This window comes from Parasteatoda tepidariorum, chromosome 5, assembly GCF_982258835.1.
Source record: "Parasteatoda tepidariorum strain Cologne lab strain chromosome 5, Ptep-v5.0, whole genome shotgun sequence".
Lineage (NCBI taxonomy): Eukaryota > Metazoa > Arthropoda > Arachnida > Araneae > Theridiidae > Parasteatoda > Parasteatoda tepidariorum.
The window spans coordinates 42,033,622-42,058,729 of record NC_141759.1 but is presented as its reverse complement, the minus strand read 5'-3'; the positions used below and the strand labels follow the sequence as shown (position 1 = coordinate 42,058,729).

At 27.0% G+C, this 25,108-nt stretch overlaps 2 protein-coding genes across 13 annotated transcripts in view; one reads left to right on the top strand and one right to left on the bottom strand.

Annotated features, from left to right (window-relative positions):
• The window catches only part of LOC107440780 (circadian locomoter output cycles protein kaput), a 122,386-nt gene extending 102,219 nt beyond the window's left edge, over positions 1 to 20,167 (top strand). For all 12 annotated transcript variants that reach the window (XM_043048163.3, XM_016053813.4, XM_043048164.3 and 9 more), the window contains 7 exons: positions 1,463 to 1,676; positions 2,864 to 2,970; positions 3,495 to 3,642; positions 7,386 to 7,567; positions 8,320 to 8,642; positions 10,479 to 10,841; positions 12,761 to 20,167. In XM_043048163.3, coding sequence (XP_042904097.1) covers positions 1,463 to 1,676; positions 2,864 to 2,970; positions 3,495 to 3,642; positions 7,386 to 7,567; positions 8,320 to 8,642; positions 10,479 to 10,841; positions 12,761 to 12,874 — 1,451 coding nt within the window. In that variant the 3' untranslated portion in view covers positions 12,875 to 20,167. The remainder of the gene's footprint in view (positions 1 to 1,462; positions 1,677 to 2,863; positions 2,971 to 3,494; positions 3,643 to 7,385; positions 7,568 to 8,319; positions 8,643 to 10,478; positions 10,842 to 12,760) is intronic.
• Positions 20,168 to 22,215: 2,048 nt separating this feature from the next.
• Positions 22,216 to 25,061, bottom strand: LOC107440782 (uncharacterized). The gene has a single exon (XM_016053823.3). The coding sequence runs from the start codon at positions 24,811 to 24,813 to the stop codon at positions 23,515 to 23,517; it is 1,299 nt and encodes a 432-aa protein (XP_015909309.3). The 5' UTR covers positions 24,814 to 25,061; the 3' UTR covers positions 22,216 to 23,514.
• Between the last annotated feature and the right edge of the window lie 47 nt (positions 25,062 to 25,108).

Sequence of the window (25,108 nt, the reverse complement as noted above, 5' to 3'; positions counted from 1 at the left end):
TTGAATAATTACAGTGGTTAGGATGTTCTGCTAATTCAAACCCAGTGAGCCATTAGTGTCCAAACCAGGACAGTTAAATTGTAGTATGCACTTCTACTGATTTTACACACTTAATGTGTAAAGATTTATGTCTCTTAAAAAGGAGTAAAGTGTGAACGTCAAGTTTGCTTCACATTAAATGTTTGTAAAAGTATTTGGTTTGGAAATTGTGAATGAAAAATGTGTTGTGTGGTTTAAGAGTTTTGGATGAAAGAAGGAAAAATGTTTCCTGACATTGCATATATTCAACAATTTGAGACTTCTCTTAGTTCCAAAAAGAAAAAGAAAGTTTGCTGATAGTTTCCAGCAGCTGTTCAGCAAATTCTAAATTGTATAGTTGCTATTGACTATTACTTTGAATAATATTGAAGATATTTTCTTTAATAAATTTTTCAAATGCACCTTGTATTTAATTTAATTAAAAGCTGGTTAAAGTTATTTAATAACCCTTTTTCTCATTCCTAGATTTCATTACATAAAACCATTTTAACAATACATAAAATAATTATTGCATTTTTCCAACAAGTGCTAAGTACCTATAGCAATCTGATGTAGAAAATATTTTATTGCTTTGAACCTCATTTTGACTAAAAGTAAAGAACTAGAATGAGAAAAGAAAAAAAGGGACAGTCTTTTTTATATTATCCATACGTAATAATTATTCAAAATAAGAAGAGCAGAAAAAAATAACTTTAAAAAAAAATTAACAATTTTATACAATGTTAACCAATATTGCATGTTAATTTTTGAAAAAAATAATATTAAAGTAATCTTTAATTATTTATAGAAATAATAAAATTTTGCGATGCATACATTTTTACTATTGTTTTATGTACTATTATTTCACACCTTTGATTTATTAAATACATGTATCATATAGAATAAATTTTTTTTTATATACAACATTATTCATATTTATCTCCCAGTTATGTTTTTGATGAAATGTATGAAAAAATATGCATGACTCAAATAGTTTTTTTTAATTTCTGGCAAAAGTGGTCTAAATATTTAAATTTTCTGCCAGTCTTACTCCTACATATTTCTCTTGTTAGCAAGAAATAATGGAACATAGAATTTTTTTTTCTTGAGTAGTTTTTGCTGTTTCTGCAGAAAGGGTGAAGACAACACACAGTATCTAAAATATAGTTTTAAATTGAAGCTCAACATTTCTTATTCAACATCTATTTGTATATTCTGAATGTATCTAGGTTTTTATTTTAGCAATATAATTAAAAAGCATGCCAAAAATAATTTATTTTTCATATAATATTGTACAATGTAACCAATTTATTTTATAATTTTATCATACTGTTGTATAGAAGATTCTTTATAAAATGTCTTTTAGTATAATATTAAATAAGACATATTTTAACTATAGCATTAAAATTTTATTATTGTTTAAAGAATGCAATAAACATTTTAGGTCCTAATCCTGCAAGTTTTGACTGTGATAGTAACAGCTGCAGCAGCATTTGCTCAATGCCTACAGGTGGGGTTGAAATACGGTCATGCTTTGTAGCAGTTGGAAGACTCCAGACTCCTCACTTATTACGTATTGTCAATTTATCTGATGATGCAAAAAATGAGTTCACTTCTAGGCATAGCCTAGAGTGGAAATTCTTGTTTTTAGATCACAGGTAAAATGATTAATAAAATCATTTATTAAAACTTTTTTCTTTCATAGCTTCTTAATAAAGATTTTCTTTAGTTACTAAGTATATAAATAAAATCAGCATGTGTATGACTTTAATTTTAGCTTTAATATAAAAAATTTTCTTAGGTTTCTTATGTAAAACAATAAATGTTTGCATTATGTGTGTATGTGTAACACAAAAAAAGAAAAAACTCTAACAAATCTTGTTGTCATTTCTTTATCTGATGTTTAAAATTAAATGTCTTCTCACATTTTATTATATCGGCAAAATTCCTGGACCTATTTTTTGCACTAGTTAGAAGAAATAATAATTTCCTCTTTGCATGTGACTCAAAAATTCATCAGGATTTGTTTGCAAGATTTTTCCTAATCTTTATTCTGAAAACTTTGTTATTGTGTCGTTTGGGGGATCCCTTTCTTGACAATAATGCTTTAATAAAGCACAATATGCTCTTTTTTTTCTGGTCTTCACCTATATGCCCAGCTCGTCAGACTGTTTTCTTCATATATATATATATATAAATAATTTAGCATGAATGGAAGATAAATTTATGCTAATCAAGTGTTAAAGTTTAATTTACCAATTCTAATTGGTTAAAGCAAGAAATTTTTTTCTATGCTTCCATCTTTAACGGTCTGAGACTAGACCTAACTAATCCAATAGGTTAACCAATATCAATAAGATACATTATTCAGGTAATGGCTCTTAAATCTAAAAGAAAACTTTGGTATAGGGAATATCAATTTAATGGCCCTTAAAAAAAGGGCCCATTTCCTAGTATTCTCTATAGTTAAACATGATTATAGTTATTTCTAATTTTTTATGAAGCCTATAGGTTTTTGTATTTATTACCTAAATGTAACATACATATGTAACATAACTTCAGGCTTAGTTGAACTATGGTTGGTTTGGCCTAATTTTAACTGATTTAAGGTAGAAGTGTTATAAATTCTCCGGACTTTAATTGATTTGAATTACTTATCATTTGTTATCACTGTTTGGATTAGTTATCACCATCTTAACTTGTTAAACAGAGATTTATCGTTTGTCCATGCTGTATCAATGATTGTGATACAGTAAGATGCATACTGTCAAGGACCTAGATTTAGTTTAAATTTTTATTAAGATTTGAATTCATAATTGTTGATAACAATCCATTTATTTTTTAGGGCGCCACCTATTATTGGTTATCTTCCTTTTGAAGTTCTTGGCACTTCTGGTTATGATTATTACCATGTAGAAGACTTGGACAAAATTTCTACTTCCCATGAACTTTGTAAGTAATGAATTATAATGTATATAGTGACATATAAAGCTTTAAGAAATATTTTTATATAATTCTTTATCTAAATTGTTCTTCTTAATTATTCAAAACTAAGCTCTTTCTCACACTATATTGTTCACATCCTGTCTTTTAATCTATTTCTAGTTTAAGTATGCACAGATTAATATTTTACTAAGTGAGAACCATATTATTCCTTTAACCCATTCAATGGACCTACCCTTTTTTCATGAGACGTCAAACTCAAATCATTTTGCAAAATAGTTTTGCTATCATCAAAACTATTTTGCAAGATTTTCCCTAATTTTTATTCAAAAGGACTTCAACTTTATGTCACTTGGAGGCTAGCTCTTCATGATTATGCTAAAATAAATGTGGAATACAAATAGCCTGGTGTCTGAGATCTGCTTTATTCCACCTCTTGGTAACAATTCAAAAAAGTGATGACTGGGAATATTTTTATTAAGAGAAAAACTACTTAAATTTACTGGTGCTGAATATTTTTATTTTTACTTCAGTGATGCAGACAGGTGAAGGTACTTCTTGCTTTTATCGATTTCTAACTAAAGGTCAACAGTGGATATGGTTGCAAACTAGATATTATATATCCTACCATCAATGGAATTCTAAACCAGAATTCATAGTCTGCACACATACAGTTGTGAGGTAAGTTATGTAATTCACTAAATTACTATCACTAAATTACTATGTTTAAACATAGTAATCACTAAATTACTATGTTTTTTTTTAAATATATAAAATAAATATGTTTTTTTTTTATTTTTTCTTTCTGAAACATTTATTTATTGATTTAGATTATTAATTATAAATGTTTCCTGATGTTAACCCATTTGGCAGGTGAAACATTCTAATTTTTGTTATACCTTTTATACAGGGTTCGTGATTTTTTTGATTTTTTTAAAAAAAATCAAAAGAATCAGATTTTTTTGATTTAAATCGGATTTTTTTGATTTAAATCAGATTTTTTTGATTTTTATTCAAATACGCTGTAAGAACTTTAATTTATGATTAAAAAAAATTATAAATGTTTAATCAAATTAACTTAATATTAAAACTATATTGTAACAATATTTTAGAAGCTCTAACTAAAATAATTTTTCATTATAATACATGGCTTTGAATGCATAGCAACCATTTTGAAACAAATGCATGATTAAAATTCAGGGATGAGATTCTTCCGCGGATTCGCGGATTTCCGCTTTTTTTCAGATTTTTCCATTTTTCCCGCTGATTTCCGCTGAAATTTTTTTTTTTTGCACAAGTTAAAATATTTTATGAGGAATTTAATTTTCCACGGAGCGAAATTAATTATCTTTATTCCACCCTCTGAAGTTTCTCTAAAAATCATTTCCTTGGGATAAAACTGGTTGATCTTTATACAGGGATGAGATTCTTTTTGTCTCTCGAATTTCAACCTTTTTATCAAAAACTCCGATTCTCTAAAAGTTTCGTTTTTTTAATAAATATCTCGCTTTTTTTTAAAAAATTCAGTCATTGAAGTAAAATAATTATATTTATTTACGATTTTCAAAGATAAACTGAAAATTCAAACTACGTCCTAGCTGCTAACCCTTCCGCATTTTTACTTACATTTGCTGTTTTCTCCGATTTCACGCACAGAAAATAAGATTTTCCGTATTTTTTATCCGTCGGCGGGATAGCTCGTATTTTCGTAATTCAGACGTCGCTGCTTCTTGTATTCTGGCGTGAAAACAAACAAAAAAATAGAAAAAAATATATAGGTGGATTTGCGGTGAAAATATTTATTTGCTCATTCAATTAATCTTGCAAATTTTTATTTATTATGTCTAAACAAAAGCAATACAAACAAGCCTTTTAGAAATTTCAAGTCCAGACTCTGCAAATAACTCGATTTTTATTCACGCGATTTTAATATCAATCATCGATTTTCGTATTTACCTGATTTAAAAGTTGCGCATTGCGATTCTTATTTGCGCTATTTAAATATCGTACATTATGATTCTTATTTACTATTATTTATGTATTTATGTATTTTTAAAATTGCGATTTTATTATCAAACATCGATTTTCGTATTTACCTGATTTAAAAGTTGCGATTCTTATTCAGGCTATTTAAATATTGTACATTGCGATTCTTATTTACGAGATTAAAAAAACCAATATCGCGATTTGTATTTACGAGCTTTTAAAACCCTATGTAGCTACGCGAAATTAAAATCCAATGTCGTGATTCGTTTTTGCGGTTGTAATATCGCGCGATTTAAAAATTATGCATCGTGATCTAAAAAATACGCATCATGATTTGTATTTTGCGCATTTTTTAAATTCGATGTAGAGTTTCAAATTCACGTGATTTAAAAGCCTCATATCGGGATTTATTATCACATGGTTGACAAGTTTAAAAATCGCACTTTTTTTGTCAAATTTTTTGCTTATATATATATATATATATATATATATATATATATATATATATATATATATATATATATATAATTTTTTTTTTTTTAGATTTTTTTTTTCTTGGATTTCCTCTTTTTTACTTTCTGACTACTCTCATCCCTGAAAATTTAAAGACTAGATGAAATAGAGAATTTAAAGAATACTTCAGGGGTCTGTCTGGGTTTTTCTGAGAGGTACCTTTTTTGTGAAAATTAAAAATTATATTAAAGAGTCCACACAAATATAGTAAAAATATGGATTTATTGTTTCTTACTAGACACAAAAATAAAATTTTAAGAAAAAGTATTTTGTGTGATTATTCTATCATTTTTCCTAAAGTTGAATTTGTAAAGGTACCGGCTTGGACAGACCCCTGTGCTTTAACTATTAAAACAAAGTTTCAGTTAGCAAACCATAACTTTAATTTAAAATTGTGATTTCTTTTTTTTTTCTCTTGATTTTTAAAATGACAAAATAAATGTAGCAGACTGTGTTTATAAATGTAGTCATTCATCAAAAAATAAATAAATATTTAATCTATATATTTTTATATTAAAATATTCATTTTTAATTCTATATCAAAATAGATAAGTTAAGCTAAAAAAAAAAAAATTTGAAAATCTATGTATTCATTGGAATTTTTTTTCGCAAAATTTCTTTATAGAAAATCAGATAATGTCAAAGATACTGTAAACATACAATGAGAAAAAAATACCAGTTAATAACCCTACTGCATCAAATAGACTTCGAAAGAGTTTGAAAGGGAAGAATGACACTATATTAGGAAGAAAAACATCTGAATTCATCAGCCCTTTTTTTTTCTTTTTCTGTTTTTGGCATATTAGGGTAATTTCTTTTTAATATAACCTCAAGCTTCAGAAATATACATTTTCCACCAATAAAATATGATATAGATTTTAATTCACACTTTTTCATTCAAAAGGTAGAATTTTAATTAACATTATTTGTATTATTTTTTGAAAAAAATTCATGTTTATTAATTACTTTCTACAGCTATGCAAGTCTATATTAAGACAGTATTAAATGTTTACTTTAATCTGTACTTTCAATCTCAAGAATCAAAATATTTTTAAAAATGTAATTTCAAATGTGTTGGAATTTAACACACACCAAGAAAGTAATTTTGTTAACTAAAATTAATTAATGCAGCAATTTATTTAAATTAAATTTTAATGCTAAGAAAAGAAAATAATAAAAGTATCAAAAATTTAAAACATTGTTTTTTAACTTTTAAAATCAATATATATAGATAAAAAAAATTAGTTGATTTAAATCAATGATTTTTTTAAAAAAATCATTTGATTTAAATCATGATTTAAATCGTGATTTAAATCAAGCTGATTTAAATCAACGAACCCTGCTTTTATATAGCTTATGGATACCTGTCTTTAAATGTTAATAATCTCTTTTGATGATTCAAAAAAACATGAACTAAATAAGACTAAACATCCCATTTAGTTGTTAAATTGACTTCCTGTAACTAGATTGCTTTTTATTGACTTTTCAAAAAGCTTGCACCAATTTAAAACTGAATCGAACAAAATTTATTTAGTCAAGTCACTTTATATAATTTAAAGAATTTTCTTTTAAAATGTTAATCTTGCTTTTGTTTAAGTATTTTATGTCCATGGTATAGAAAAGCAATGACTTTAAATCTTACAATAATTGGTTAATCAGTTACAATTATTTAATAATGAGATGTAATGTCTTTTTAGGGGAAGCACATCCTCACTTTCTCTCTCTTTTCCAGAGAGATTTATATATATTTAAAAACATCTTGTTATGAATTGATGGCTAAAGCTCCTGCATCCTATTTTAAAAGAGATAATATGTAATTGCAATGCTCAGTTTTTTAAAAAGTTTAATTTTCTGGAATAAATATAAATTCTTATTAATAAAGTAATTGAAATGATTGATTACTTTGTTTACTTTTTAATATTCAGTACAGAGAAAGTTTTGAAAAGCCTTCAGGAAACACCTAAAAGATTTTCTAAAAACACAAGTTCTCTAGACTTACCTCATGCGTCTGCTACTCCCAGTCAAAGTGCCTGCTTATCCCCTTCTCCTTCAGCTAGTTCTCTGGGAAGTATGTCATCTGAACACTCAGAACAATGCTCCACAAAAGGTAATGAGGCTATAAATATTTTTCTTCAAGTTTTTATTGAAAAATAAGAATGAATTTTACTAAAACTAATGGGTTAAGGAAATTCTGCTGAATTGTTAAAACATATTTTCTTTCTTTATGTGATTTCAGTTTCTTTGAGGGTAGAAATTAAATTTTTATATTATCTAAGAACTAACAATCTCTTATCTAGTTGTACTATTATCTACATTTTATATATTTTTAAAACACACATTTAATTTTAGATAATCATTCACTAACATTGAGACATAATTAGTTTCATTCAAAGAAGCAGATCAGCTGTCACCATTCACCAATGAACTACCAAAAAATTTTATTGGTTGCTATTGACCAAGAACGTTTTATTTTAGTATGTAAACAATAGGCACTGTTTAGAGATAACTTTTAAAATATATTTTCCTGTGATTTTTTTTGTGAAATAATAAATTATTAAAATATTTTTTGTTATACCCAAGTTATTTCATTATCCCTTTTTTACGAAAAAATCTATTTTATATTTGTCGAATTTTTATTAAAATGCATGCTGTAATTGATGGAAGAGTTTTTCTACCATGATTGCTTTTCTTAACTTCTCGCTGTCTTACTTTGATCACATGATTTACGGTTTAATTTTTTTTAAGAAATTCCTATTCTTACTTAAGGCTATCATTGTTTTTATAAACTATAAGTAATTTATGAAACTACAATAGTAACTTTAATGTATATAAAATTGAAATGTAAATAATTTATTTCAGCTTCCTCTACAAGTACTCGCGTTAACACAGTATTATACTCAAACAAGCAGCGCCGAGAAATGGCCTCTCCAGTTTCTCGGGCATTTCATTCTGCTCACCCTATGTTACCTGAAAACTTTGTTGAACCTCAACATCCAATATCTAATTTTCATCAGAGTTCTCAAGTAATCGTGGACACGAGTGCAGCAATATCTTCTTCTGATCCTGTAACAATGCCGTCTCAAGAAAGAAGTGATTTGTCCAGGCAGTTATCATCTGAAAGTGTTCCTCTTGTATCTCATTCACCTTCCCTTATGTTGAACAATGAAGATCATGTTCAACAAGTATGTTAAGTCAATATTCTTTTACGCTTAAAATTCTTTCATGCCTACTTTATTTTCTTTTACTTGTTTTTAAATTTTGAATGAAATCTGTTTTATTTCTTCTTTTATGAAACTTGTTTTATTTTACCTACTAATTTACACCAGAGAATCTTTTTCTACTTTAAAATAAAATAGAAAAAATTATTAGTTGTACTGTAGGATCTCAAATACTTAAGCAATTGGGGCAGGACCTATATTTCTAATAATTGAAATATAGTATAACCTCAAAAACCCAGACTGTTCAGGGTTTAGAAAGTCGAGATTTTAGTATTTTACTGAAGTTAATAGAGAAGCTGGAGTTGCCAAAATTGTAAAAAAATATTTGCGACTCCATAACAAACCCATATAGCCTCATGCTAGTTATTCTGGCAGTTATTTTATGAATTTTCTCATGGTGTTTAAACTCTCAATATTTTAATATGTTATTGCAACTCCTTGAATAATAAGACACACTAATGCTGCTTTTATTTGCTTGGTTTACACTGATTAGTTTAAGTTCACATAGTTTTGTGATTATTATTTTTTTTTTTTTTAGGTTACTACGAAGCATTTCTACAATACCCATGTTTTTAATGAAGTATTATTACAAATGTGAATTTCTAATCATGCATCTATGTCACCACTCTTTGACAGTTTGAATTTCATAATTTCATGTTTTTTTATTATTATTATTTATCCAGTAGAATAATAGATTTACATTTTGTTTTTAAAATCCTCACATTTATAAAACATAATTACCACCAACTAATTTTAAATCACATACTTCTTTGCGAGATACTCTATTCATGAGGATTTCACTGTAATTCAATTTTTATGGGTAATTTTTTCAGCAGTAATTGCTTTGAACTTTTTTAAATTCAGATATTTCTAATAGCATAGTAGCATTACGATTCGGATAATTTCATCATAACTTCATGTGATTTTGTCAATTGCATTCTCATCAGTTATTGTTATGGATTTCCAGATCTTTAAAGTTGATTTTTTTTAATGTGATAATGTCTTTTAAATATAAAATATTTTATTATAAAATAATATGTTTTAAAATATTTTATTATAAAATATATTTTAAAATATTTTATTGTAAAATTCATTTACATGGGATAGTGATATTTCTTATCTTTCTTGAATAAATCATTTGTCCAAGAAAATTTCTAATTCTAAATTATCAGTTTATGATTTTTAAAGTTGAATTCATTGATTTGTACTGTTTTGCCACCTTTATGCAGCTTTCTCCTAATTCCAATTGCTCTGTATTATATTTTTTCTTGCACAGCAAGCATAACATGCTTCTTATAACCGAAGTGGAAGTAATGTTGATCACACTAAGCTTCACTAATAATTATAAAAACACAGATTAAATAACAAAAATTACATCTTTCAGATTTCTGTAGAAAAACCAAAGCAGCCAATTTCACATAATAACAAAACAGTGCCTTTGTTACTAATATGAAATGGACATATTATCTGTATATAGTCATGCTGTACAAAGAATGCTATTTGTATTGAAGTCCTCATGTCTTTTTTAGCAAAATCTGTCAAATAGTTTTCAACAAATCAAATTTTAAAAGTAGAACTTTTTCAAATTCCATAGCTAAGAAACTATTCTTCCAATTTCGTTCAGAAATTATTCCTCTGAAATTCGATTAATAAATTATAAGTTATTCAGGGTATCTTTTTTTTAAAAAATAGTTACTTTAAAACCTGTGAGACCATTTTCAGATAATATTTATTTTATTTTTTTATAATATTTTCCTTGATAATATTATCCTTATATTTATTATATTTTTTTGTATATAGTCTCCGAATGAAAGGTTAGCTCCTCCAATGAACCAAGCACATTTGCAAGAATATCTGCGGCGACGACATCAAATGCTGCAGCAACAAATCAGACTTCAGCAAGAAGAGTTGCGTAGAGTGTCGGAGCAGCTTATGTATGTACAGTTTGTCCAACCCCCTCCTCCAACTCATTCAAATGTTCCTTATCAGGTTTCAGGTGTAACAACCATGCCAAGTTATGTTAATACTTATTCTGTTGTACAACCTGGTCCATCAATGCCTCCTCCAATGTCTGAAGAAAGCGTTATTATTAAAAACTTGGACAGTTACTCCAGGCCTACACAGTCTTCTCCAAGTACATCTAGAACTTATATGAATCTCGAGGTGACTAAAAATTTACTTTTTTGAAATAGTGAATTATTTTGTCTACTTTGTACTTCTTGGACTTAAAAAAAAAAGCAAAGTTTGTTTCAAACTTGAGGAAATATTAAAAAAAAATCAATTGTTCAATGCTTTAAATTATATGTCAGAGCTGAAAGGTATATATATATATAGAACTGCTATATTTTAGTACTGATTAGTAAAGCCTAGATGTTTGCTACTTAAAAATTTCTATGTATGTCTATAAAAAAACAAAGAAATTCCTTATCAGAGTTTTATGTATCTAAACAAAAGCACTATAAAATTTAAAATGTGAAAATAGGCCATAAAATGTTTTAAGAAAAGGCATTCAAAATCTCAACAAAAAAAGGCTCTAAAAATATATGTAGAAATGTGCACATTAAAACTTATGCGCACATGTATCTAGTTTATAGATCTGATTTAATAATTTTGTTGATAGATCTGCACTGTCCAAAAGGGTCTGAATTTACTAGTGTCCTTACCATGGTCATTTAAAAATGTCCTGAAAAACTGAGCTATGTGGTTTGACCCTGGTTGTGTGGTGTGTATGTATGGAGAGTGAGGAGAAATGAAGATTTTAGAGATACTGATTTTAGAAAATAAGTTATATTTTACAAGTCCAGCTACTTTTTATTAACTATAAAATCTTATTGCAAAACAAGTAAGAATCACTGTTCTAAAGCAGCGGTTCCATAAAGGTGTTGGGTTCTCTGGAAGGATTACAAGGGCTCTAAAAGTTAAATTTTTTTTTCTAACCAGTAATGATTATTATATTTATTTCAGTCAATGCATTTATTTTATATTTTGGTTGTTTATATGAAATTGTTTATAGTGTGAATGAAAAAAAAAAAAATTTATTTTATTTTTAATAATGATTAAATTGGGAAAAGCATATGCATTTATAAAAAATAATTAAGTATTTCTCATTCTGCTTTTCAAACAACTGAATTAAATTTCTCTGATTACTATTTTCCACGTTTATGGAAAAAAAAATTCTTCGATAAATGCATACCTCAAAAACAAATTCATAATATTGAATACTTCATTCTACACTCGATCATTTAGTGTTCCATAGTAAAAACAAATTGGGAACCATTCCGAAGAAGTGCATAATAGGTTGTATTTAAATGAGTTTATACAAGAAATAAAATAAAAATGTTTTGAAAAATCTGAAAAAAAAATTTTTTTTCAAATTTAATAAATATATACCAGTGTTTTCATCATGGAAAAAAAATGGGTGAGAATTTCTCACCCTTTCTCAAAAACAGGGTGAGATTTCAAAAAGTTAAGTGAGATTTCTAAAAACTAAAAAAACACAAAAACTCTTGGAAAAAAAATCATTTCTTCACTTTTAATACATTTTTAACGTCTTCTATTTTTTAAAGCATTGAATATTTTTGGTGCATCATCATAGAAGATTTTGCCTTTACAAGGCATTTGTCCATCTTACATTACATTACATTACATTAGCACATAAAAAATTTGAACGTCTTACATGAAGAAACCTTACCTACGGTAAACACGTGGTTGCAGAGAAATGTGTTTTGAAAGGGGTTCCGTGGTTGTGTTCTATTGTTCGAAAAGGTTCTGAACAATACTGATAATTAGGGAAGCTAGATAACGGGGCAGATGTTAAAAATAATGAAAGATCCAGGAAGAAAAGTGAAATAGATTTTATTCTAAAGGGCGTAATTCGAAGCTTTTTCCAAAATGCGAGAAATTCGCGAATTTAGAAATTGATTTATAGAATGCGCGAATTTCTCGCGGTAATAATTTTTTAATGCGAGAAAAGAAAAAAATATGCGAGATTCTCGCGTTCTCGCGCTGTAGTGAAAACACTGTATACTGTCTGGTGTGTTAATTTCAATAATTTTTTCTAATGTAATATTTCATTTTTCTAGCCTGGCATGTGTGGTGCTTCTACAAATGCTATGCCTCACATTTCAGTAGAACAAAACAATGAAGCTCTTGCTCAAAGTTACTCAATGACTCATCCAATGCCCCCTAATTCCTGAGACATGCTTTTTCTTTTACTGATTTTTTTCAGAACTATTTTGCTGTTACAAACATAGAGGTTTACTAAAGAAAACTGTTAATTAACCTCTGATTCTAGTCTGTGTTGTTATCTGTTTGTTAGCGTTCACTGGTTCTCATTTTTTCACACAAACACTTATTTAAGATTGACTTGTTTCTGTCATATTTTTCTGCATGTATACACATTCAGTCATATCATTGTATAAACATATATTTACATAGAATTTACCATAATTTTAATCACCACATATTACCATGTTTCTGATTGAATTTTTAGAGATAATTGTAAAAGGCAGGTCTATGACCTCATTTTAGAGACTTATTTTTATATGACTTAGCACAGTGTTTTAAATTAGCAAATGTGAGACTCTTTTTGCAAATTTCAGTCCTAATCTTTACATGAAATGTTTGCCTGCTTTGAATAAAGTGCATGGATAGTTGTACCTCAATGTCAGACAAGTATTATACATTATTTATATACTAATGTTAAAATATTTATGTTTGTACATATTTGTATAGATAATACAATTATATTACATGCCATGCATATTATTGTACATTTATTTTCATGTATCTACTATATTATAAATTAAATATGCAGGTATAAATGGCATAAATACAAGTACTTCCATCCATGTTAAAATGAAACAGAAACCATTTTTGAAATCAACGTTACAGTGTATATGCCAAATCTTAATTTGTTGTACAGTTATATGATGATTGCTCAAATTATGTATTATAAAAAAATGAGCTTTAATTTCTGGAAGCTTGCATAAGACTTATTTTTTGGAAACAGCGTGAGAGTACAAAATTTATTTAGGTTGTGATTACATATCATTAGTTTTAGTAGCTAATTAAAGTTAATTATTTATTTATATAAATGCATTTTAAAATGAGTTATTGTGTTTTGTAAAAGGTATTTTTCAATTTAAAAAGTTACATCTCGTGTCTAAACATATAAAAGAGCTTTGTTTCTGCAACATTTAAAAAAAAGGAAGGATTTTAAACAAATTTTTGTTTTTATAAGAATTGTTCTTATGTATATAGTTTCAAGTGTTTTTTAATATGTGAGATTAACGTCTTCCCTTGTAGCATCTTAGCAAATTTTGTTTTGTAAATAATAGAGTTGTGAAGTTGGTTGTTGAAATGCCCTACTCAGATTCCAGACTTTTATAAAAACCTCGATTCTGAATAATGTTTTATTCAAATTTTCTCAGAATTCTATACTTAGTAATTGTGACTTTAAATTATATGTTTTATTTTTTTAAATACAATTAGATTGAAAACTATTGAATTTAAACTACTTTTTATGTTATTAATATAATAGATTTTATGGTGAGATTTAATTTTAATAATTGTAATATTCATTCAAATAATATCATTGTTCACATTGTTTTTTTTATTATTTACTTTTATTTTAAGATTAAAGACTTCTTTTAACCTATAAGTTATAACTAATCAGAGTTAAGCAAATTTTTTTAACTCCAACTGTGCAACCCTAGTAAATTAAAAAAAAAAATTTTTTTTATCATTTTTATTTTGTTGAATATTTATTTCATATTTGAATTGTATCAAACAATTCTTTTTATTTTTATTAACACATTGTATTTATAAGTTATTTCAATACATAAAAATATATTTATTTTGCTCCCTTTTCTTAATCTCACATTTATTATTGAACCTTGTACACATAATATTTTTAAAAATAATTATGTTTGACTTTTTTTTTGGTAATCTATAGTTATATTGCTAATTGTATACATAATATTTCTTAAGAAAATATTATAGAATTTGAATGTTTAGTTAATCAATATGTACTTAAGATTCTTGATTAAGGCCACAATACTCAGGCAGAGTGATATTTTCCTATGTTATTCTGCCATTTTATGGTAGAAATAATACAGTTCAGTTTTAATTGATTTAAATATTATGTTTTGTTTTAGATTATTTCAAACTATATTTATTATTATTTGCTTTTAACCTGGTTATGTGACAATACTGTGCAATATAAAATTATTCCAAGTGTTTACTTTTGATTAAAATTGAATGGTATATAACATGTTATGAATGTGAAGTTTAATTTTATTTAAAATGTTTTAGGTAAATGTATCTATAATTAGAAAAATAAACATGAATGTCCATTATTACTTTATATTGCAGAGTTTATTGTTTCCTTTTTCTATTAATTTTGTTAAATTTAAAAATTTTATCAATGTTTTCCTTTTTTAAGTTAATCATAATTTTGTATTTTAAATGCAATTTTATTTAGAAAAAATAAAGAACTATTATCGAATAAAATTAAATGAGAAAGTATCCTGGAATATAAAAATATTTTTAACCAATGGAATATATAGATACAAATTGCCTTAGCAATCTGTTCATTTTTTTGTGATGTGAGACTGTTCACTATTGTTAATTTATGATAAAGATATAAATTTATGAAATAAAAAATTTTATTTTTCTCAAACTTTTCCACTTTTGTGTAAAGTGTTCTGAAAATATGCTGAAAATGAACAAATTCGACATAGAATTATTATTATAATTTTTAAAATAGTTTAATCAACTGCAATTTTTTAATTAAAATAAACATTATAACACTGTAATGTATTAATTTTTCAAGTAATTATTTATGTAATTTCAATTTCTGATAGCAAATACATTAGAATCTTATTGCTTGATTTAATTTTTTTGAAAAGTATAAATTGCTTATTTTAGTTAAAATTTTTCAAAATCTAAAAATAAAAGTGGAGAGTAGGTTAAGACCAGGTAGTGAGTTGAGATTGAGTACCTTGATTGTGTTGAAATTAGTTCCTTTTTTAGAGGACTAATTCTGAATTACACTTTACTAGACAAGAAGAAAGGCCTACCATCTTTGTACGTTATTGCTGATTAATTCACGGTATTTGTGTTGACTTTGTCAACTCTCAAATTCTTCAAATTATGCACATACTAAAGATTCATACCTTAACAAATAATAAGGATTTATAGGAATAAGGAAACAATAGTTGCACTGTTTTGATATTGTCTGCTTTCAAGATTAAGACTACCAGGTCTTGCTCCCACCCTTCATTTCATATTTTGTAGAATTTTACATATAGATATGAGACATTCTTTGGAACTTTTTCTTAAAAAATCAGTTTTTTATGGAATTTTGATCGGGCTCTCAGCGGTTCCGCGGGCCCCGACAATTGTCCTTCTCCCTTCAAGTATAACCTTGACTACATCACAAATAAATTACATGCAAATTTTTCTTAACTTGCTGTGTAAAATAAGAATGCCCTCTACTTTTTCACTAAAATCGTAATCTTTCTAAATTTTCCATGGAATTAACATGTATACCCAGTAAGATTGAGTGATTTGACTACAAATAAGCATTTATAAAAAAAGTAGTGCATAATCACTTTTTAGAATGCTATATTGTACACAACTTAGCGATGAATATCCTAATTAAATTGGACAGTTTCTAAGACAAACAGAACTCCATATATTTGAATCTTAGCTACCCGGTCTTACCCCTACACTAAAAAATCGGGCAGGGAATATCTTAAATTATTATGATTTTTTTTTTTTGTAATGTTTATCAAAAAAGTGTTAACTTTTTTTTTTTGGCATTATGTATAGCAAATTAGCTTTTGTCCCATATGTTTCTCTGGGGTGTTTTAAAAGTAATGGTGCATGGGGAAATGTCTGAAATTTTAAAAAGTGCTTGAAAGAAAAAGTTATAAAAATTTTGTTTAAGAAAGAAAGGTTGTATATATATATATATATCGACTTTGATTGTAGATGCTTAGCTCACCAGAAGAATCCAAACTTAATTTTAGAACAAAAATTAATTAAAACTTTGTTAGTTCGCATTGTTGTGGCAAATTATTGTATCTATATTATTTATATCTTATGTATATGTATAATTATGGGTATAAAAAAGGACCCTTTGATTACTGTAACTGTAAACTCTAATATATTCTTGCATATCATTCATGTGTAATATATATATTCTACAGTACCTTCATTTAATCAAGTTGTTGTGTGAAGTATGCTATTTTTATTTAAAAGAAATTATCTAATTTTGTTTTTCTTGGTAATAATTAAAATATTTCTGTTTAATAAATTTTAATTTAATCAGTGTTTAAAATTATCTGTCGCATTTATGTATAATTTAAAATGTTTTTTTGAGACATGCATTTATATTACATACTCTATATTAAAATGTTTATTATTCTTTGATATATATAGGATTTGATTGAACAGAAATATATAAGTATTATAAGGTGAAATCACTATTTTTGATTATATTAATATATATTTTTCCATCCGGAGAGCTTAATTCACTCAAATAAACATTATACATGTTTATTTGATTAAGCAATTCATTTGAAAACTTTTAAATTCAAATTTTTGTTGAATGTTTTATGTTAATTAGAATATTGCAAACAATTTTTATACAAAAGTATATTTATACAAAAGTATAAATATTGTTCCAACAATTTTGTTTTTCTGTCAAGTTTTGCATAACAGTTACAGCATTCAAAACACTAACTTGTTATTTGCCTACTTAAAAAAAATCCCTCCTTGGCTCTTCATTTGGTTTAATAAGTCATGTCTCTTTAATCAGTTAATAAATGTAGTAATAGGATCTAACAGCAAAAAACAAAAATTATTACATGTTTTATTTTTATGATGTAGAAGAAATTCCAACATATATTTCAACATTTTTGAATTATGGAAAGCATAAAACGTTTTACTGTCTTACATTTGCAAAATATTTATGTTAACTGAAAAAAAAGTTTTATGTTTTAGTTCTCACAATCATATTATAAGAGAAATAACTTTTTTTTTATAAACTGATTTTTAAATACATTTTATATAAACAAAGTAGTAATTTTAGTTGTGATATTAGAAATAGTAATAAAAAAACACAATTCAGATTTAATTACACACATAAAACATATATTCGTGTATAAATTTTTTCTATACTTAAATCTGACTTTTGGAGCAATTTTTTGAAATGTTTTCTTATTCTATAACAAACATAATGTAATTCTATTTACCTAATTATTCTACTATATGTATGTTGGAATGAGACTCTGAGCTTTAAATTTTGTATTAAAATTCCAATGAGTATGAATGTGATGTTAATAATTTCCTTGAATTATTAAGCATGATGTATGTATTAATGGAAAGTAAATTCATATTCTTGATGTTTGAAATGCATGGAATTTGAAAACTTAACATTTTAAATATTGTTACTGTTAGGCATTAATTAGAAAAAGTTGTGATCTCTAACTAGAAATTTTACCAGCATGAGCTTCGATATGATGACCATTTGAAGTGCTTCATACACATGAACCACAATTTTTCAAACTGTTCTGTAGAGTATTATTGGTGAAAAACAATATTTTAATGTATGTACTGCGATGTTTCTGGGTAATGTGCTGCATCTACGTATATGGAACAAAGAACAGTTTGATGTAAAAATGTCTCTTGAAAAAAGTGTAGCATGTTACTATATTGCTCCAAACCTTTTATTTGTTTTGTTAATGCGATACACATTTACATTTGTATAAATTTAATTGCTTAATCCTGTGTAAATGCACATGGTTTCCTTTTTATGTGAACTTTATAAATGCAGCATTTACTAACTGAAACATTGTTAAATTGAGTAAAATTAAAATTAATTTTAGATTGAGCATTATTTAAATAAAAATATTACCATCTTAAAATGAGAGAGAGGTCATCAACTTAATGTTTTTCAATATTTAGTCCAGAATTTTGCTATTTAATGACTAAAAATTTCTGTGATGCAAAATTAGCTTTCTAACCATATAACACAAAGCTTATACAGAGCATTCTGTGATCACTGACTTAGTAAAAAATGAAGGTAAAAAATACACACATTAGTGATAAATTAATACGTATTTAAACAAATCACTACTGAGAAAGCTAAAATTTAAAACTTCTAAGTCTGTTTGATTACAAAAAGAAGCAGGGGGAATTTAAACATGATTATTAGTAATTTATCCTAGTTTTTCCAGGTAACGGCTGGGTTTTATGTTTTTTTCTTTTCTCATAAGTGATTTATCAAATTTTAATAATGTTCTTTTCTTAGATTATAATTTGTGACTCTTAATGTGTGAACTTTTATTTTAGTTTTTGATAAGGATTAAAAAATTACTTATTAAAGACTGTGATTATGCAACTCCCTGTATATCCCATCTGTGGTCTCTCATTGGAGGCAAAATTCTTGAAGAAAATAAAAGCTGTTTTGGTGACAGTAAGGATTTGGATACCTGCAATATTCAATGAGAATTATTTATTAGATCAGACAGAGAAATTTACAAACTTTAACTTTACTTAAAATTACTAACTTTAAATAACAAAAAAAGCCACATAAAAGAGAAATCATTGTATTTATGTACTCTAATTTTTCACTTAAACTATGCATAAAACGATAAAATAAATTATTTAGGGTTTTTTTTACCGTATTTTTCTGTGTGTAACTCTTCACTCTATTTTAAATTTCAATTTAAAGGAATATGCATGTATTGGGTGCATAAGTTGACTCTTGAATTCTCATTTATTAAAAATAAAATTTTTAACCATTTATGATTATATTGCTTGCGAAGTTTCTTAAACTAGCGCCATTATAATATTTTAGATTTCTCAAGTTAATAATAATCACACAAAAAATATATTGTGGATTCTTAAAAGTTTTATTATCATTATATAAACAGATTTGGTTGTGTTATTATTGCATCATTTTTGATGTTGTATTTATTTTATAGATAAGGAACATTTCTTAGGATCAAGTTCATTTAATTTGTTTCAGAAGAAAAAAAATCTTTAGCTCAATGTATTACTGCTGTATAAGTCAGTCTCTTTTTCTTACTATCATTGTAAATTAGATGATTAAAAAGTTAACACAATACACCGGAAAACATGGTATATGCCTTACTTTGGATAATTAATGAGTAAAAATCATTATTTGTATGACCTTTTTTTTACATATATCTCATACAGATTCAACGTATTTTTGTCTTTGCAAAGTAATGTTCAATTTCACACAATATCTATCATGTTTTTGAGCAGCTGATGATCACAGGTGTATATGTTAGTTATGATAGAATTTATTTTTATATTCACATTTTACTCTTCAAGTGAATTAAACCATGACTGAACATATCTATATGTAATTTTTGCATGAACAAAACTCTGTATTGATATTTAACAGAATTTTTCATATACCATCATGTTAAATAAAATGTGTATAAACTCAATATGGTGTCTTCATTTGATGTATTTGTAAATAAAATTTCTTATATAATTGTACATAAAATTTTGAATGGAATTAAAATCTTAAGCTCTAAATAGTTTGCTTAGTTTTAACCAAGGGAAAATTATCTATGGCAGTGGTTTCTATCATTTTTCTCCATTTAATGTGCTTCTAAAATTAATGAAATTGGTAGTATTTAATATGTAGTTTTTAATATGAGGTTGTAGTTTTGTAGTTTTTAATATGAGGTAAGAAAACAATAAAATTTGTTTTTTATGTTGCATAATAGCTTCTCAACAAGAAACCAAAACATGATTGTAAAACATCTAAGTACAAACATTTAAAAAATTAAATTGAATGCAAAATTAATTCAACAAATTAACTTGTTATACGCTGATTAAGCATATGTTTAATTTAGAAAAACCTTTAATGGTATGCTTGTTTTATAATATTACAAAAGTTAAAGACCTCATTATGTGCTATTTTAAGAACAAGTTTCATAAAATAAAGTGGCCGATTTATAATGATACTATATGATTATGCCACTTTATTTTACTTGAAAATCTTTTTCTCTCTTTACAATCCCATTTGAATACCGTCTTGAAATTTGGCACCACAGACATTGCTAAAAAGAAGTCATATAATCTAATTTTTTTTTCTGAATATTAACTTTTTAAATTAATTGAGCAATCTTATTTAATGAAATGACATTAAAAATTAAGCAAAATAATACAAAGTTCAGTTTTTTAAGTCTAGTAGTTTTCTAGTAAAAGTTAAAGAATTAGTCATAGGTGTTTTTGTGATTTTTCTTACATTGTGTGGCTGGTGTATAACTAGGAAACAAATGGTACAAAAAATCTAAAATTTGGTATTTTTCATGTCAGTTAAAAGTTTAACAAGCCAAAAATAACAAATACAAATTGTTGACTAAAAAAATGGTTTGATACAGAATTACCTTTTTAAAAAACATATACATATTACAAATATGAAAGCTGAGCCTTGGTAGCTCAGGAGATCACTTTCCTCCCAATGAGGTGACCCGGGTTGCACTGGCTGGCCGATTAGAATTCCGCACTTAGCTCACTGACATAAATTATTCTCAGAGGTAGACGGATCATGGGTTCGAGTCCGCTAGCCGTTAGGCTAATAAAAAACATTAATTTATAAGAAATTATAAAAAACTATTTATCCCAATAAATTTCTTAACAAAAAATAGGAATAGACTATCTGAAATCCATTCATCCTTCTATCTGTTATGTATTCTTGCAACCATAAACTATTTTCCAATTGAAAGTTTTCTAAATCACAAAACCATGCAACGGTTTTGTGAAATTTGGCTCAAATGGGATGAAAATGAAACTTTCGCGTAAGAAATGTGTTCTAAGGTAAATGCAAAGACTGCAAGTTTGGCGCTCACCAAATATAACTCCATGACCTTTTCCAAATTTTGGCTCAAAAATGTTAAATTCTTTGATTTTTTAGACAATTTCCAAATTCCCAGATAGCGTGGCAACTCTGTCATGAATACAAAGTTTTTTCTGCAAAAGGAAAAAAAATTCAGCCTTTTTTGACAGTTTGATAACAACTATAAAATTAAGACCTGTGATTTAGTTTTTCCTTCAGTTTTGATGCTATTGAAAATAAATCACCAAGAAATCTTTAAATGACAAATAGTAAATATATACTATAGTTTTTCTTTAATCATTTTTACCATAGTGTTAGTAATGTGTTTAGCGCCCTGAGTGTTGTACATTAAATAATTAATAGAAAAAAGCAAAAAGTTCAAACACAAAGTGCATGCATATTTCTCTTTGGTGTAATTTAAAAACCAAAAGTCACCCTTCTTAATAATTTTTTAAAAAATTTAGGTAACACTGGTATAACGAGAATCCGAAATTAAAGAGCAAAATGATTTGGCCCTCTTGTTTTAGTTATAAACAAGTTCGACTATAATTATGTTTTTAAAATTTATTTTTATATCATGTTTCCTATTTTTTTCTTATGAAATGACACTCATATATCAATAATGCAGAAAGAATAATCTTAATACTATTTTGTTTGTAAATATATGATTTAATATAGGTTACATTTACAGAAATATAATTACATTATCTACAATAACAAATATTTACACTTTTGACAAACAAATCAGTAAACTTTTTATCAGTGTTTTCACTACAGGGCGAGAATCTTGCATATTTTTTTTCTTTTCTCGCAATAAAAAATGATTAATGCGAGAAGTTCACGTACTCTATTAATCAATTTAAAAATGCGCGAGTTTTGGAAAAATTTCGTCTTTTGCCATTTTGAATAAAATCCGTTTCACTCTTCTTCCTTGATCTTTCATTATTTTGAACATCAGTCCTTGTTATCTAGCTTCTCTATTTATATTCAGAACCGGTGCGAACAGCAGAACACCCCCCGAACCACGGAACCCCTTTCAGAACACATTTCTCTGCAACCACATGTTCACCATAGGTAAGGGTTTTTCATGTAAGACGTTTAAATTTTTTTTGTAAGATGGACAAATATCTAGTTAAGGCGACATCTTCTACTCCGTAATGGACAAATGAAAATGAAACAAATGTCAGTAGAAATGGTCAAAACGAAACAAATACGGATCCTTTTCAGCCAAATAAATATAATAGCTGATGAAAAAGTAAATATAGAACATTTTCCATATGATGATGCATCAAAAATATTCAATTAGAAGATGTTAAAAATATATTATAATTAAAGAAAAAATTTTTTTTCCAGGTCTATTCGTGTTTTTTTAATTTTTAGAAATCTCACACTGTTTTTGAGAAAGGGTGAGAAATTCTCTCTAATTTTTTTTCTGTAATGAAAACACTGTTTTAATACATTATTAATTTGATTCGAGTAGGATTGATATTAACTTAAAACAAAACTAACTATGTGTATATTATTAAATATTCTCAATTCATAACTTTCACAAAAACTTAAAATTTTTTAATTTTATTAAAAAAAATTGAATTATTTCAAATTTTAGAGATTAATAGCAAAAAAGACAATCAAAATTAGGAACTTTTCGGATAGCAGCCGGGCAAAAGGGGAAGTTACCAAATAATTTAGAACAGCACCACCAAAGATAAAATTTTTAAAAAATTCCACAACTGTCATTTTTATAATTTTTTGCATATCAATGAAAATTTTTTTAGTTTTGCTTTGGTCATTTGTGGAAGTAGTTCTAGAACCTTTCCATAAAACCATTCGCTAACTGAAAAATACTCAAAATTGTATGAATCTCTCTCATACAAACACAGTGTTTCTTTTTATTTTTTATATAGGATTAAAATTAAATGTGACTCTATTTTACACTGCAGAAATAAATCATGCACTTGCGACTTCAACTGTGTAGCCTATCCAATCCCCAATTGAATCATTTGACTCTTCATTACTGTGTCGATCCGGATTATTTTGAGGAGGATCTTCAATTGATATTGTAGAGCTGAATTCATCAGACACATGAGTTGCCATGTGTCTCTTTAATTGATTTCTCAAACTAAATGTTTTATAGCACAAATCACACAAGAAAGGCTTATTTTCACTGTGAACAGAATGGTGCTGCTGAAGTGTACCCTTCGTTTTAAAGGATTTTCGACAAATACGGCACGTAAAAGGGCGATTGCCATTGTGGGTTAAATAGTGCTTTTTAAGTTGCGTCTTGAGTATGAACTTTCTATCACACTGTTCACAAGTATGAAGTTTTTCTCCTAAATGCAATAGTGAATGTTGTTTAAGATAACCTTTAGTAGTAAATTTCTTGAAACAAGCATCACACTCATAAAATTGCTTGAAATCAGAATGATTTGCAGAATGCTTTTTAAGTTCACCTTTAGTTTTAAAACCTTTATTGCAAACATCACAAACATGGCATTTTTCACCATTATGCACTAAATAATGTTGCGTCACATCACCTTTCGTTTTAAATCCTTTACCACAAATATCACACAGATGCGGTTTTACGGTTGTGTGAGTCCTCTGATGTTGGTTGAGCGTGTTCTTTTTTCTGAAGCACTTATCGCAACTGCTACATTTAAATGGTTTTTCACCAGTATGAAGTGTAAAATGTTGTTGTAAGTTCAGTCTCGTAAGGAATTTCTTCTGACAGACATTGCATTCAAAGGGTTGCTCACCAGTATGCAACAGATTATGAATCTGCAGATAATCTTTTTTACGGAATCCTTTCCCACAAAAGTTACATATATAAGGCTTGATACCAGAGTGTTGTTGGTAGTGTCTTTTTAACTTATATTTGGTAGGAAATATCTTTTCACACATGTCACAGCAGTATGGTTTACGCCCATTAAGCAAAGTATCATGAGATCTGTAATGTTCATTGAGGACGTCTTGATTGTCGAATCCTTGACAGCAAACATCGCATTCAAAGGACATGATAATTGTTGGATCTGATTCCTCATTAAAAGGATTAGAATTACAATCGTCATTGTCTGAATTATCGTGCGACTCGAGGTGTTCATCGAGATGTATCAATTGCGTAAATGCTCTTTGGCATATATGGCATACGAAAGGTACAACCGTAATTCGAGTAATATTGTCTTCGATTTCTTTTTTAATAACGACCTCACAATCTTTCAAAATAGATCTTTCACTTGTTGAAGTGGACATGGCAATGCGTGATTATGAATTAGCCAAAATAAAATTCATTCGTGATTCAGGCTTTGTTTAAAAAAGAATATTAGTATGTTGCTTAAAGATTATTTTCTTCGTGGATATTGCAAAGTTACAAAATTTCATAAACCAGTCATCGATTTGTTTACAGTTCCTGATTATAATGCTATTTGCTTGCTTTGCACGTATGCAACAAGCTTTTGTGAATAAGAATTTTTGCATGTAACTCTAAAAGAAGGAATGCATACCTAGGAACTGCTTTCATGCGAATGATAATCTGATTGGAGGACTT

Excerpts from the sequence above, each read along its gene's own strand:
- LOC107440782 (XM_016053823.3), bottom strand. The coding sequence starts at position 24,813 with ATGTCCACTTCAACAAGTGAAAGATCTATTTTGAAAGATTGTGAGGTC.